The 16184-nt window shown below is 36.0% G+C and overlaps 1 protein-coding gene across 1 annotated transcript in view; it reads right to left on the bottom strand.

The window, feature by feature from the left end:
• The window catches only part of clasp1a (cytoplasmic linker associated protein 1a), an 82033-nt gene that overhangs the window by 13837 nt on the left and 52012 nt on the right, over positions 1–16184 (bottom strand). The window contains 14 exon segments of the mRNA XM_048193553.1: positions 663–806; positions 905–983; positions 1101–1264; positions 3620–3622; positions 3964–4027; positions 4265–4494; positions 6229–6252; positions 6667–6770; positions 7801–7863; positions 8509–8616; positions 11703–11858; positions 13918–13935; positions 13938–14024; positions 14697–14720. Coding sequence (XP_048049510.1) covers positions 663–806; positions 905–983; positions 1101–1264; positions 3620–3622; positions 3964–4027; positions 4265–4494; positions 6229–6252; positions 6667–6770; positions 7801–7863; positions 8509–8616; positions 11703–11858; positions 13918–13935; positions 13938–14024; positions 14697–14720 — 1268 coding nt within the window.

The following is a 16184-nucleotide window of genomic DNA, read 5'->3' as shown; positions in this document are numbered from 1 at the left end:
ACACACTTATTTATTGATGTAGTTAATTTTTTTTTTTTTTTATCTCTGCTCGCTTTAGCCTTCTGGTACAATTGCATGTTAAGAGATTGTATTCAGCAGTCACTTCGCAAGGCAACGAGGCAGATTAGAGTGAGGAGAGAGCACACGGTTAGGTGCAGCGGTTACGTGTGGGTTGTTGGTTAGGCCGTTGGATTGGCACTACCTGCTTGCACCTCTCCTCCAGATGACCCTCTCCAGGAAGTAGAGCTGTAGTGTTGGGCCTGCCTGACAACTCCTCATATGCCCAGTTATGAAGGGTCTGGGTCATCGTGTCAGGGCAATAGGGTAACAGACAATAAAAGAGAAACTGATGATGTTGCCTTTAGGTAGCAACTGATATTGGGAATAAATGTCTTGCATCTGTTCATTGTGATTAATTGATGTTTAACCAACATTTTAAAAGTAAAAAATCTTGCAACCAAGATCAGAAATGATTCTTAATGGGATAGTTTGTTATTTAGAATGACATGAGAGTGAATAATAGTAAATGATGAATTAACCTAGAAATAAAAAAAACCTTTTTCAATAAACAGCGCAATCCATGTTAATTTATACTCATCATACTCCACCATTGCAGCACTGATTTGCGCACTGTCTGTAAGCACATCTCCATGGAAACTCACTTTTCTAACGTCAGAGCTCTTGGGTTCTGTGGTCCAGGTGATAATGCGAGACACGGCTAATCTCGTCTCACTTGAGTTCACAAAGTCAGCAGGGTCCATCTGCCGTGCCAGGGACTCAATGTATTTCAGGATGGCCACCTTCACCTGCATTATAACATCAAGAAAATAAGAAATAACAGGCTCAGCACACTGTGTATTTGCAGCTGGGGTTTTGTAAGCAGTAATGGTAGGCATCATCATACCTTCAGATTGGGGGTTTGAGTCTGATCAACAATGAATCTCATTAGAATGTTAAACTGTTGGTCGAAGGGGAAAGACTCCCTAAAAGGGGGAAAAAAAAGAGAAAAAATACATTTTCCTAGTGGCACAAAAGTTCAAAATGAACAAAAGCGCAGTGTAGGTGAAATGTTTTGACTAGGACTGTCACTAGAGACTGACCGTGTGATGTCCAGAGCCTTTTGGACCTTAGCTTGGACTGAGCCCAAGAGGTCAGCTCCCATTTTCTTCAGTAGCTGAGTGAGCAGTACAAAGAGCCAGTCCTGGAGATCCTCTCTGTGCACAGTGATGAAGTCCACTAGTGTCTCCAAGAACATACTAAACACCTGGAAGCAGATCATCAAATGTCACACCAATGCTGCACAGCATATCATTTCATAAACATACTAATGGCTTTATATGCCTTTGTCACAAATGTATTAAAAAAATTTCTACACTCTCTGAACAAAATGTGAATGGTGCTTGCCTGTGTAAAAATTGCTGCCGCAATGCCAGTGTTTTTCAATATGTTTGCAAAGGTGTTTCACGAGAGTCACATTGCAGGATGTGCAATGTCAAGTATAGGGAATGTAGTTGATGCATATGGACCAGGCTCCATGGTCCGAAACGTACGTGATTCTCAGATTAATTGCAATCATCGAGTGAAAGTTTATAATTTTCACATGTTCTAGGTATTGTCAGTTTAAACATTCAAGCGATTTTAAACCAACCGAGTACAAGACGACGCAAAAGAGAACTCAATTCGGAAGTCGCACGCTGTTTTCTGTGCACACACACAGAACCACGCAGACAGCACGCAAACACTGACTTCTGTTCTCTCCTGCATCTATTTGTGCTTGAACGGACCCATGCACATAAAATTGTTCGAGTATCCTTAAAAAACAGTCACTTATGGCTTATGTAAACAAACAATTGAGAAGGAAAACAGATGCATATCATAATATTGGATCTGCGTATTCGGTCTTAAAGTGACAGCAGTCTAATATTTCGGCTGCTGTCTGTGTCATTAATGTTAAACAAACAACAAAATATAAAGAGAAAATCAATACTGTAGCATTAACAAAGATGAATTATATTTAATTTATACAGTGAAGATTATGCAGTGTTATTTTACATTTGATTATTTAATTTCAGTACCTGAATACTGTTAGACTTACTGTTTCATTTGTCCTATTGTATTTATCTATGCTTGTAATTTGTTCATTATTTTCTATGCAGATTCACTACCCTACAAAATCACCCCAACCATTCTAGAATTATTCATTCTTTCCAAATAGAGCTATTGAAGTCATCTTGTGAATTTCTTTCATATTGTAATATATATTGCAGAAAACAAAACATTGCATTATCAGTTTTTTCCTTTAAAGGTCCCGTTCTTCGTGATCCCATGTTTCAAACTTTAGTTAGTGTGTAATGTTGTTGTTAGAGTATAAATAAAATCTGTAAAATTTTAAAGCTCAAAGTTCAATGCCAAGCGAGATATTTTATTTAACAGAAGTCGCCTACATCGAACGGCCAGTTTGGACTACATCCCTCTACTTCCTTCTTTAATGACGTCACTAAAATAGTTTTTTGACTAACCTCCGCCCACAGGAATACACAAGAGTTGCGTTTGTAGAGTGTGTTTGTCGCCATGTCGTCGAAACGCTGTTATTTTCATCCCGCAGTCCAATCACCGGGTCTGATTCCGGCTCAAATTGATAGGGTAAAATTAAAGACATGTTTACAATAACACTGAGCGCGTGCATCTCCACGTTATGGTAAGAGGCGTGACCTTTCCGTGCAAGGTTCGCTAAACTGCTGTCGAATCACAACACAGGAACCGCTGGCACAATCAGAACTCGTTACGTATTTCTGAAGGAGGGACTTAATAGAACAAGGAAGTCATCAGCCCGTTTTTATGACAGTGGAAACAGCGGTATACAGATAAGTAAATTATGTGAAAAATACTGTTTTTTTACACGCGAAACATGAACACATGTTATAATGCATACTATAAACACAATCAAAGCTTCAAAAAAACACGAAAAACGGGACCTTTAATGTGCAGCCCTAGTTGCTATGTAGTGGCAAGGGTGTCGTGGGTGATTGGTTATAAGTTCAATTCAAGTCAAGTATTTGTGATGGTATTCTAGTCCAATGGCTTTAAACATTTTTGATGTTGACAACATTCAAAAAGCCCACATGTAGGCTAAAAGGTTTCCTCTAGTACAACTGCTGCTCTGCTGCTGATTTGTAGTTATTTTAGAGCTTATTTTAAATAATTTCAAGTCATCATAATTTTGAGGTCCCCCAGTAAATTTGTTGTGGCCCCTGGCCTTCTGGTTGAGGACCACTTTTCTAGTTCAATTCATTCTTTGTTCACTGTAAATCTATGAGATTTTTGGAAGGTTGCCAGTTAGCCTGTTTTTAAGTCTGATCAATTATAATAATATAATAAAATAACAAAATAAAATAATCGTACATCAGGCAGGATGATTTGATGTATCATTCATGACGGCATGAGTTACGTGTCAAAGTTCAATATTTAGGATTAGCAGCTAACGCTAAGAATGAGCAATAATTATGATGTTGCTGGTTTTAATGTGATCTATGTAAAGCATGAACCAATTTATATAAGAATACAACAATTAATCCATTTATATAAGAGAATGGTTCAGGTATTTGTAAGATCCACTTACTCTCTATTGTTAAAATCCACACCAAGGCAGACCATGCAAACAACAAGAAAAAACACATTCTATTAGTGCAATCTCATTCCATTTTCAAGTTCTACACAAACACACTGTTTGCCAGACAAACTTGTTAAATTTAACAGAATCCATAGTGATTAAAGCTTCTTATTTAGTCTATTATCGCAATTCATTTAGAATAATTTCACATAAGGCAACATAATTTCACATGATGCAGGTAATCCTTCATAAAACCCTTTATTTGGAATGATACCATTAATTCAGCCATAGGTAAGTAGATTAAGTGTGATCAAAGCAGTCATGTGGAAAGGATGCATCCTCACACAGGTTACCTTGCTGTGAGGATCTGCAAACATCCTGGTGAAGATCTCACACAGCCTCTTCAGCTCCACACGGCTGAAACACACAAAAGTATGATTAAAGGCCTGTTCACTATAAGAATAAGACAGAAAAAGAATTGCAAGCCAACTGGGATTTTGCACATGTATCACGCGGCCTATAAAAACACAATAAATGAGCAACAAAACAAAACTTGTCAGATACTGGCTGGTTATTTTCTACTTCTTGTCTTGGAGGAAAATTAAATGATACCAAAGAACCAAGAGACATTTGTGTCCCTCTGAAGGTCCCCACCTGAGAATACGCTGACTCTTTAGCAAGTTCTGCAATCCCAGCAGGCCCTCTTTCCTCTCAGACCAGTTGGAACTGGCGCAGTGATTTAGCACCTCGGCAACATCCTCCGTCTGACGCAGGTAGTGAGGAATGCCTCCATTGCGAGAGCTATAGGAACGCTCTGAGCAGGCACTGGACGCATCACTGTTGGCATCGTCATCAGATTCGTACCTCCTTCTCAAAGGCTTGCGCTGAGGAGAGGATGGAGCAGGTTAGTAGGTTCAACAGGACAAAACTTAAACATAGTAAGTATGCTGTTGATATGAGAAAGCCATGCAGCATTAAAAAATAAGAAGGGTTTAGGTTCTTTTAACACTAACCTTGGGACAAGTGACGACCACATTTAAATGTGGAAAAGAATAATTTAAAATATCGATATGTGTGCATACAGAAAAATACACAATGGTTTGGTGTACTGAAGCTGTAAACAAGAAACATGGATGCCAACATATTATTATGAATGCTAACCATTACCTTAACTACTGTTCAAAAATTTAAGGGCAGTAAGATTTAAAAAAAAATTAATGAATACTTTTATTTGGCACTGATGCATTAAATTGATCAAAAGTGACAAAGGCATTTATGATGTTACAAAAGTTACAAAATGTTATATTTCTTTGCTGTTCTTTTTAACTTTATATTCAAAGAATCTTAAGGGGAAAAAAAACGTTTTCACAAAAATATTAAGCAATAACCATTTTCAACTGTGATAATAATTAATAAATGTTTCTCGAGCACACAGCATATTAGAACGATTTTTGAAGGATCATGTGACACTGAAGACTGGAGTAATGATGCTGAAAATTAAGATTTGCCATCACTAAATCTAATTATAAAATATATAAATTAGAAAAGAGTCATTTTAAATTGTAATAATATTTAACAACATTATCATTTTACTGTACTTATGATTAAACAAATGCAGCCTTTGTGAGCATAAGAGACTTCTTTCAAACACATTAAAAATAAATAAATAAATAAATCATACCAACCCCAAAATTTTGAATGATGTGTATATTTGATGAAGGAAATAAGCCATTAGAGAAGTATTAATTTTTTTTTAGTAAACTACTGTTGACTATGGTGGAAAGATATATAAGAGTCAAAATTTGTGTGTCAAGATATTAACAACAAGTTCTTTAAAGTAATTTTGATTCTGCATACACTTTAATGATTTAATGAAAATTCGATTGCACTTTCTGGATTTTTCAGTTGTTAGTTGTAGTAATTTGGTTCATTTAGTTGTAGAATTCAGTTGTCATTCCCATAAATAATTGAACTCTGTGAACTCTGTGAAAATTAAGAATTAAGAAAGGAGTGACAACTTTAGCTCCAGTGTGTACATGGCCTTTGAGGTGTTTCTCCATCCTCAGCGCTGGAGTATGAAGGAACAATTCAGATATTTGTTGCGGCAGTCATGAATAATTCAAACAGAAAATTTTCAGCAGTTGGCAATGCATTAACAAACATTCAAATCCTTGTCATTAGTACAGTGTGCGCAGGTGACATAAGCGAAGAGCGCGTCACGCTGGGGTAATTACATCTACTTATGTAGCAAAGGGAACGTGTCACGCTGATGCATAACATCTGCCCCGTTTACAACTTAATCCTGCAGTGTTGTCACATGTGAATTAATGATGAAATACATTTTCCAAGTCAATAACACTGGGTGATTATACAGATAATAATAAAATGAAGAGATTAATACCAAATTGATAGCAAAATTAATTAAATGAATCTTGTGGTGCTTGAGCAGGAAATGAGATGTGCAGATGAGATGGTCATTGACCAAATGAATGAAAGAAATGCAAATGTTTGTGGTGCACAAAATGCTCGATATTTGCTTGACAGACCACAATGGTATAAGTCATTCTGATTAGTGAATAAAAATGGAAGCACAAGCAGTAAATAAACTGAAGCACTACCTTATTCCTGGAGTCCCCTAACAGCTGAAGACAACCAAGAAAGGAAGAGCAAAGAGACGCAGACATTTCAAAGGGAGCAAATTTGTTGCAGAAAAGACACAATGTGAAAACTTCTCCCTAATTACATAGCTGACACATAAGCACATAAAGATTTAAAGGCATATGAATGTATAAGGGAATATTTATATTTTGATTTTTATTAGAATTTAATTCTAGTTTAATATTAATGTAAACCCAGTATACCCCTTAAAGAACACTACTCATTTAAAGCTCTTTAAAAAATTCCATATTTTTTTGTGGGCGTTTTTAGGGACACATATAATATATACTTTGAGCCATACAGAAGCATCACTCCTGTTATCCTAGATGAGATAATGAGATTGAGACATATTTCAGTTCATCATAATCACTTCTTTGAGTGAAGTCCAGGATTCTTACCAAAGCATCAGCTACGGCAGCCTCCACTTCTGTGCCAGTGTTCAGTACTCTCATAGCATTGACAGATGCAGAAATGCGAGCCTGATGGATCAGGCCAAAGCGATCTGTGGGGTTTGAACACAGGATGAGACAGTGAGGATGGGCAATGGTGAGTAAGCAAATACTTACCTTCTACGACATCATCAGGTCAAGTCAGGTCATAAACATATTGTTTTCAACCAAGCAGGCTAATTTGTCAAAGACAAAACTTGAGGATGACATCTAGATATTGAGAGAATCAAGACAGTCTGATACAACTCAACACATACTATGTGTCCAGAAAGGACAAAAAAAAAAATGATGGTTGCTTAAAAACTTAAAAAGTTTAAAAGGTGAAGTGTATAGTTTCAGAATTTACAACACTTCCCTCATCCACCATTAGTTTGCCAATCAGATAGCATCAGTTTGGGATGGGACTATTAGTTCATATCATGTTTGCTCAAGTTGGGTAGCTCAAACAAACAGACTGAAATTCTTTTTAGTGGCACTAGTGGCCAAGAAATTACACATTTCACCTATAAAGCAGCAGGAAAATAGTGATTTAAATGATAATAAAGCAGCTTCTGGAAAAATCATACGAATGCGTGTGAATTATGGGTCCGGCAAAACGATTGAATTCGAACAATCCACAAAAAAATACACTGAACCTCTATGATGCTCACAGCACAAAATGCCAAGCAAAATACCCATTTTAAATTCATTACCAGCAACAATACCAATGCAAAAGTAAAAAAAAAAAAAAAAAAAAAAAAAAAAGGCAATGTATGGAAATGGCAAGTATACAAAACCTAATATATGAAGCAGAGAACTAAGGTGAATTTTGGCAAATACACCACTAACCAAATGGAAACGCAAATAAACCTCAACTAGGATGGATGCTGATGTTTATGGCGAGAAAAGCATAACACGTCACTTAAGACAAAGACACTGGAAATATAATTTCACAAATGAACAGGTAATTCACATCTAAATTTAACAGTGTCGTGAAGTGGTTCTCAGTTGCCAGTTTTACTTTCAAAAAAGCAAAGTATTAAGGCATGCTGATGATCGGCCCTGTCTGGGGGGGCCAGGGGAGTGAGGGTTCATGCAGGTCACCTGACTGGCCCACGGGTTCGGCCGTGGACAGCGCGCTGGTTGAGCGAGAGTGACGTCGGGAGGCTGCAAGGGGATAGTAAGAAGGGTAACACCCCAGGAACGGTTAGTGCTACACTGAAACACCGAGCACCATCCGTGACATTGACACCAAACATCCAACATCCCACAGTTTACTAGTCGACTACATATATATATATATGAAACAGACCGTAGACTTATCAGTCTCCCTGCTAGAGCATAGACGACATTCACAAGAGGCAGATAAGCAATGAATTCACAATGTAATATGCTATGCATTACTATAAGTGTTCAGTATAATTTGCATTTATTAATATTTGAATTCGCTTTTATTTTTATATTTTCAGTTTTCATTTTAATTGTATAAATCCTCCCTGCAAATTATTTTAAAGATCAGACCAGCTGTTTTTTTTTTTTTATTATTATTATTTTAATGGAAAAACCCAACAAAACATCCACTGGATGCATTTATAACCCAAAGACACAGCTACACAGATCATTACAACACTTCGAGAACATATTAGTGCATGCATTGAGGCAAGCAAAGAATTTCATGTCCCACATACTAGGAATATTGTCTATAAATAAAAGCCAAATAAAATTGAAGGGAAAAGTTTTGTGGTAACGAATTGGAAAAAATTGGCTGTTGTTGTTGTTGTTTGGGCTCCATCAGCCAAATGCTCTACTCACCAAGAGGAGTGAAGCCCCGAGCGGGGCTGGTGTCACGGCTGCTCTCGCGACTAGTGTCACGGCTGCACCCCTGACTCATGCTGGGGCGGGGGATGCGACTGCTCCGGGCTAGCGTGCGATAGGAAGAAGTGGCAGGAAGAAGAGCTTTACCACACAGCCTGGCTGTTAGAACACAGGTTAGGGCATTAGTGAGGCCATGGACTCAGAGAAAGGAAGGGTGGGGTTGGCCGTTCCTAGGGTCCTTCTGCTTTAGAAAGGTTAAACGTTTAAAGCAAAAGGCTTAAGCTGAACATTTTGAATTAGATTCAGACAACATTTAGAGAGTTTCTGAACATGCAGCGTTAAAGGTGCACCAAGTAATTTTGCCTATTGAGTTTTTTTTAACAGACTGAAACCTTACAATTTATACTGACACCTATCAGCGTTACCGAAACGTTAAAATTTTCTTTTAGGCCATATCTTTTGAAAATCTGATGACAAATCAGATACATTACTGTTTAAAATTAAGTGATTTATTCAGCAAGTATGCATTAAATTGATCAAAAGTGACAGTAAAGATTTTCCACAAAAATATTAAGCAGCAAAAGTATTTTTAGCATTGATTATAAGAAGAAATGCAGCAAATCAGTATATTAGAATGGTTTCTGAAGGATCATGTGACACTGAAGACTGGAGTAATGATGCTGAAATTTCAGCTTTGCCATCACAGGAATTAATTACATTTTTAAAATATATTAAAAGAGAAAACAGTTATTTTAAATTGTTATAATATTTTTTACAATATTACAATTTTATTGTATTTTTGATTAAATAAATGCAGCCTTAGTGAGCTTAAAAAAACCTTTCAAAAACATTAAACAAATCTTATCTCAAACTTTTAAATGGTAGTGTATTATCAGTAAAAATCATAAGATGTCATTCTATTTTGACAATAAATCAGTTCTCTTGCTGCTATAAATTTTACATTTGGAGTTTGTATATAAATTATAGCAGTCCATAATGCATCACATCATGAATAAGATGAATGATTATCAATGCATGAATCAAGATCTCATGAATCAACAACACTGACAATTTCTGACACTGGTTTCCAAGCATCACTTTTGAAAAATGATATCCCTGCATATTATATATATACAGTACAGTCCAAAAGTTTGGAACCACTAAGATTTTTAATGTTTTTAAAAGAAGTTTCGTCTGCTCACCAAGGCTACATTTATTTAATTAAAAATACAGTAAAAAACAGTAATATTGTGAAATATTATAACAATTTAAAATAACTGTTTTCTATTTGAATATATTTCACAAAGTAATTTATTCCTGTGATGGCAAAGCTGAATTTTCAGCATCATTACTCCAGTCTTCAGTGTCACATGATCCTTCAGAAATCATTCTAATATGCTGATCTGCTGCTCAAGAAACATTTAATGTGTACAATTGTACAAAATATTTGTGTATAATATTTTTTTTCAGGATTATTTGATGAATAGAAAGTTCAAAAGAACAGTGTTTATCTGAAATCTAATCTTTTGTAACATTATAAATGTCTTTACTGCCACTTTTGATTGATTTAATGCATCCTTGCTGAATAAAAGTATTCATTTCTTTAATTTCTTTTAAAAAAAAATAAAAACAAAAATTCTTACTGACCCCAAACTTTTGAACGGTAGTGTATAATGCTACAGAAGCTTTGTATTTCAGATAAATGCTGTTCTTTTGTACTTTCTATTCATCAAGGAATCCTGAAAAAAAAAGTACACAACTGTTTTCAACATTGAAAATAATCATAAATGTTTATTGAGCAGCAAATCAGCATATTAGAATGATTTCTGAAGGATCATGTGACACTGAAGACTGGAGTAACGATGCTGAAAATTCTGCTTTGCATCACAGGAATAAATTACTTTGTCAAATATATTTAAATAGTACACAGTTATTTTAAATTGTAATAATATTTCACAATATTACTGTTTTTTACTGTATTTTTAATTAAATAAATGTAGCCTTGGTGAGCAGACGAAACTTCTTTTAAAAACATTAAAAATCTTAGTGGTTCCAAACTTTTGGACTGTACTGTATATATATATATCCCTCTTCTTTACGTTCACTCGGCTACAGTTTCTGGTGATGAGTGTCCTGTGATGTCTTAACTCTGATTGGTAGTTGCTGTATCGCATCACTACTCTTTTGCTTAAAGTTAAACTTCTGTCAACTTTCACATTGTCATGTGACTAAATATATTGATAATGGTCACCTCAAATCATCTGTCACTGAAATCAAATTACTTTTGTTCACTTTGACACTGCTAATCTTTGTCAGTGTGAATACCACTTCAAGAAGCTATTTATGGCCACAGATATGATTTGGATATTCATCTTAACATGTATAAATAAAGTACTATTCATTTATAGGTGTAATTGCTTGGTGCACCTTTATATAAAACATACATACAAAAAGACTGCATTTAGCTTAAAAGCATTCTTATAAACTTTTGAGGCATTCACAAAAAATGTAAATATTCTCAGTTTCGTATATACAAATGGACTTTTTGTTTTATAGACAAATGACTTACTGTTAAATTTAATGAGCTGAAATAATTGGTTGGACATTTTGGTCAGATCTTTAAAAAGGCAGGACACACACAAACATTTCTCATAAAAAGATGACAAACACAATGACCTCAAAACACAGCCAGAAAAGCTGATGAGGAATGGAAGCCGTTAGTCAGCCCTGTCATCATTTAACAACAGGTAAATGAATAACATACAAAAAGCAGCAATGATTAGCCACTGAGTCAGTTTGGGCATAAACACTTGCATCAGACAATTAAATGAATGCTGAGCTTCATTCACACACCGAACTCTTGCACTGGTCAAATCTAATGTGATTTGCAGTGAACAATGATTCAGAAAAAATTAAAGTCAAAGTCTTCTTTCTGTCTCAAGCAAAGCTCTGAAAAATCCTACCATCCATAATTACCACAAGGTCCTACCTTTTCCAAATTAACATAGCAAAATATAATCTCCATGTTGTAATAATCTCCATGTTGTAACACATATTCTTAAGGGATTCCTCAAGGAACCAGTTCCACTTGAGTCCCAAAATCAAGTTGTTTTATATACGCCGATGACGTGTCTGCACCTGTGGGTATCCTTAGTGTTAAATTGTGAGATATGAAAATGTGTTGCCCCTACCTAGGCCCAGTCTGCTGGGGCTGGTTTCACGGCTGCACCCCTGGCTTCGTGGGACCCTAGAGTACTTGTCTGAGGGTGTTGTTGGGGCAGTGGCTCTAGGAATTCTGCCATATGCGTGTCCCAAGAGCTTCCCTGGAGAGCTGGATCGGCTGCCGGCTGCAAAGGAAAATGAGGCCAGGACTGTAGTAAGTAACATGGTGAATAATTATCTATCAAATGCCAATGGCTCCCCTCTGCTTAGCATTGAATTTACATTATTAAAAATTAAATAAAATGAAATAAGGCACCTTTTTTATAAGACACTGAATCATCTCTTTAATATACAAAGTGTGCTTCACTAAACTGTGCAAATGAATATGTGCTGTTTATAATGTTGTTCTCCATTATTTAATGAATTAATGTTACCATGATTGCAAGAAAATGTATGAGATTTTTTTTCTAAAGAAACTAATTTAGCAAGGAAGGATTACGTATATCAGAATTGACAATAAAGATTTTTATAGTGATAAAAAATATTTCTATTTCAAATAAATTTTGTTTGAACTTTTAATTAATCAAAGAATCCTCCAAAAAAATATTTACAAAGGATCACTGAAGGATCATGTGACACTGAAGACTGAAGTAATGGCTGCTGAAAATTTGAAAATTCAGATTTGTCATCACAAGAATAAATTACATTAAAAACATTAAAATAGAAAACTGTTTTAAATTGTAATAATATTCAATAATACAGTATTACTGTTTTAACTGTATTTTTGATCAAATAAACACAGTCTTGCAGAGAATAAAAAACAACAACAACAACATAAAATATTGCCGGCTGCAAATTTTTGAACAGCAGTATATATTAACATGTTGTTTAAAAAATATCCATCTGCTGTTTCATCGCATTTAGTGTTTAAATTCAACCCGCAATGTTTTTTTGATTTTGATAATCAAAATTCAAGGCATTCATGATCAGATTAATTCTTTGAGAATTTGTAAACTAAGGAAATACTATAAAAAAGCACAATACAAAAATAAAAATGTATAGATATATAATGTATAGTATCCCCAACAATGGTGTAAAAACTAAACTGAGCATTTTTTTTTTCAATGATGACTATAAGCCTTCCTTTACTCACATGGCCTGTTTGACAAGCAAAAGTTTAGGTTTAGGTGAACAAAATCACCACAAAGAAAAATGAAATGTGTATGCAAACATATGAAGACGAGAGCTCAACTCTGATGAAATACAGACAAACACAGAGAGCTTGGATCCAAGGTCTATTCAAACTGCAGGGAAAACATAGTAATCTCCACAGGCATGATAACGTGACATACTATGAGCAACACACACCTTGCAAACATATACAGACAGACATCAAAGCAAGAACAAATACCCAACTATCATAATGTCTGACCTCTATTTGAACAGAAAGAAAAGTAAGATAAAGCTAGAGCAGGACATGCAGCATGATGGCGGACGTGTGACTCATGCAGGGTTCATCTTGAGGGTATTAAAGCAGCTTTATTCTGAGGAGGGGGGGGGCTTACCACTAGTGGGGTTAGCTGATCTGGATCCTTGTGTATGGAAGCAAGGCAACGGACAGGTGAAAAGTAGCCAGTTACAATAGACGCTTGATGTGACGCATGGTTACCCAGCATGCATCAGGCAAGATGTCGTTTATTTTCGTGCTCTACCAAATTAAATCTACACATTTAATGCCAAAGAGTGGCTTCAACGATAATTGTGGACTCCACGTTCAGCAGGATGCCAAACTGGGTTGTGAAAACATTAAAACAAAGTCAAAAGAGAAGAAAAGGAAGATGATAATGGTGGCAGACCAATGGTTAAGCATCTGAGTTGCTAACATAAAGGTTGAAGGTTCAATCTCTAGTGATCCTAGGAAGGTGAATCTCATGAAATCATATCCAAGTATATACAAAAAATTGGTTGTCTGGGCTGTCAAATAAACAGTTTAATGGTCATTATATTAAAATTATTGAGTGCAGAATGTCATGACAGCAGACATTCCAATCAGAATAAAGTATTTCAGAGAGCCATGTAAAAATGTTTGTTAATTTCATTAACAAACATTAATATTGCAACATATATAAACAAAATAACAGTAAATGTTTTAGTAGTAAAACAAAGCAAAACCATACCATACTTAAATCTTTTGTTGGGTGTAACAGGTGAAGGATGGGATCAATTCCCTACATAGACACTTACGCTGGGACTGAGACACACTTTAGCTCTGCTTCGACCACGGCTGTCTGTCACAGTGCTACTGGTGCTGACTGCACTCCCTGAGCTCTGCCTTCTCGTCCGCACACGACCTGTAGGTAAAAAAAGAAAAGCGTGAGACGAAGTGATACAAAATTCTTGAGAGGAAGGGAGAGATTTAGAGCGAGTGACACAAAGAGAGACAGATTGAAAGGTTTTAAATGACAACAATAAAAGGACAGGGATACTAAGGACAAACAAAGAGATTTCCCGGATGAAAATATACTGACTGAAAGGAATTACATGACATGCTGTTCTGAGAAGACTGATGTTCAAATAAATGCAACACATAATACTACTGGCTTTTGAACAGATGTATCTATCAAATCATACACTACCAGTCAAATTTTATGATACAAAGTCCACTAAACTTTGCAAAACAGCCATTTTGTATGCCGTTTTTGTAACCATAAACCATGAACTAGACCAATAACACCATCTGCATACATGGTTCCTACATTTTTGAGCATTTTTTCCCCAAGGCATTCTAGTACAAATGACACATTACAGATAATATGAAGTACAAGTGACCATTTTCATTTCGCTGAACTACTGTCAAGAGGAGGGGAGGGGATATATCATGCAAACAGGTCATGCAGACCACTAGAATAGTCACATTGTGAGGTGTACAGCTGTTAATCGGCAAAAGAACACTGCTCGAATCCCTCGGACAGTACAGAAGGTAGACATTCACACACGCACACACATATACACATACATCTTACCATCTATTTTACCAGGTGCACCGTCTTTGGGGCAAAAACACAAAAACAAAAGCAGGGGAGTGCAGGGTGGAGGAGAGGAGAGGCATAAGAGGCAGAGATTAGAGTCAGTTAAGCCCATGGAAGCATGGAAGACAGGGATCTGCTCAGAAACGGGCCTTGCATGGAAGCACACGGGAGCTACTGAGTGTGACTGTGGGTGAGGAAATAAAATCTCTTTGATCATTTATGCGGAATCATGGGATTAGAAAATGGTACAGAAAGAAGATTATACAGACAAAGTAATAGACAAGTCGGTGGTCAAACGTTAGGTGGCGAGTTCAGGTTGTCGCATAAAGAGTGAAAGTAATCATGATAGTATATTTTCCCACGACAAATAGTTAACATTTCTCAAAGGACCAATGCGTTATAAAGCTCCAACATTCTCTTCTGTTTTCTCCTGAAATCTCATACTGAGAAAAACAAAATATAACTGAAGTAATAAACCACAAAGACTTTTGACACTGTTTGTAAGTTAAAGTGATTTTAAACTAAAGTTTTAAAAGTGTGAGTTGTTGTTTTTAGAAAATGGCAGCAAGAGCAATATAATAAAGGAAAATGTATTTCAATGAATTGACAATACTTGGTTAAGAAATTATAAAAGACACATTAAATAAATAAATCATTACAGGTGCTGGTCATATAATTAGAATATCGTGAAAAAGTTAAGTTTTTTTATTGTAAATTATTTTTAAAAAATGAAACTTTTTATACTAGATTCCCTACATGTAAAGTAAAACATTTCAAAAGTTTTTTTTGTTTTTTTTTTTTTAATTTGTTGATTAGTGCGTACAGCTAATGAAAGTCCAAAATCCAGTATCTCAAAATATTAGAATATTTACATTTGAGTTTCGTTAAATGACGATCCCTACAGTATAAATTCCGGGTATCTCTTGTTCTTTGAAACCACACTAATGGGGAAGACTGCTGACTTGGCAATGGTCCAGGAGACAATCATTGACACCCTCCACAAAGAGAGTAAGTCACAGATGGTCATTACTGAATGTGGTGGCTGTTTACAGAGTGATGTATCAAAGCATATTAAATGCAAAGTTGACTAGAAGGAAGAAATTGGGTAGGCAAAGGTGCACAAGCAACAGGGAAGACCACAAGCTTGAGAATACTGTCAAGTAAAGCCGATTCAAACACTTGGGAGAGCTTCACAATGAGTCGAATGAAGCCGGAGTCAGCGCATCAAGAGTCACCACACTCAGGCATCTTCAGGAAAAGGACTACCAAGCCACTTCTGAAACAGAAACAACGTCAGAAGCTTCTTACCTGGGCTAAGGAGAAAAATACCTGGACAGTGAACAGTGGTCGAAAGTCCTCTTTTCAGATAAAAGTAAATTTTGCATTTCATGTTGAAATCATGGTCCCAGAGTCTGAAGGAAGACTGGAGAGGCACAGAATCCAAGCTGCTTGAAGTCTAGTGGGAAGTTTCTGAAGTTAGTA

The sequence above is a fragment of the Megalobrama amblycephala genome, linkage group LG6, assembly GCF_018812025.1.
Source record: "Megalobrama amblycephala isolate DHTTF-2021 linkage group LG6, ASM1881202v1, whole genome shotgun sequence".
NCBI classification, from domain to species: domain Eukaryota; kingdom Metazoa; phylum Chordata; class Actinopteri; order Cypriniformes; family Xenocyprididae; genus Megalobrama; species Megalobrama amblycephala.
This window is presented reverse-complemented; position numbering and strand designations above follow the sequence as displayed.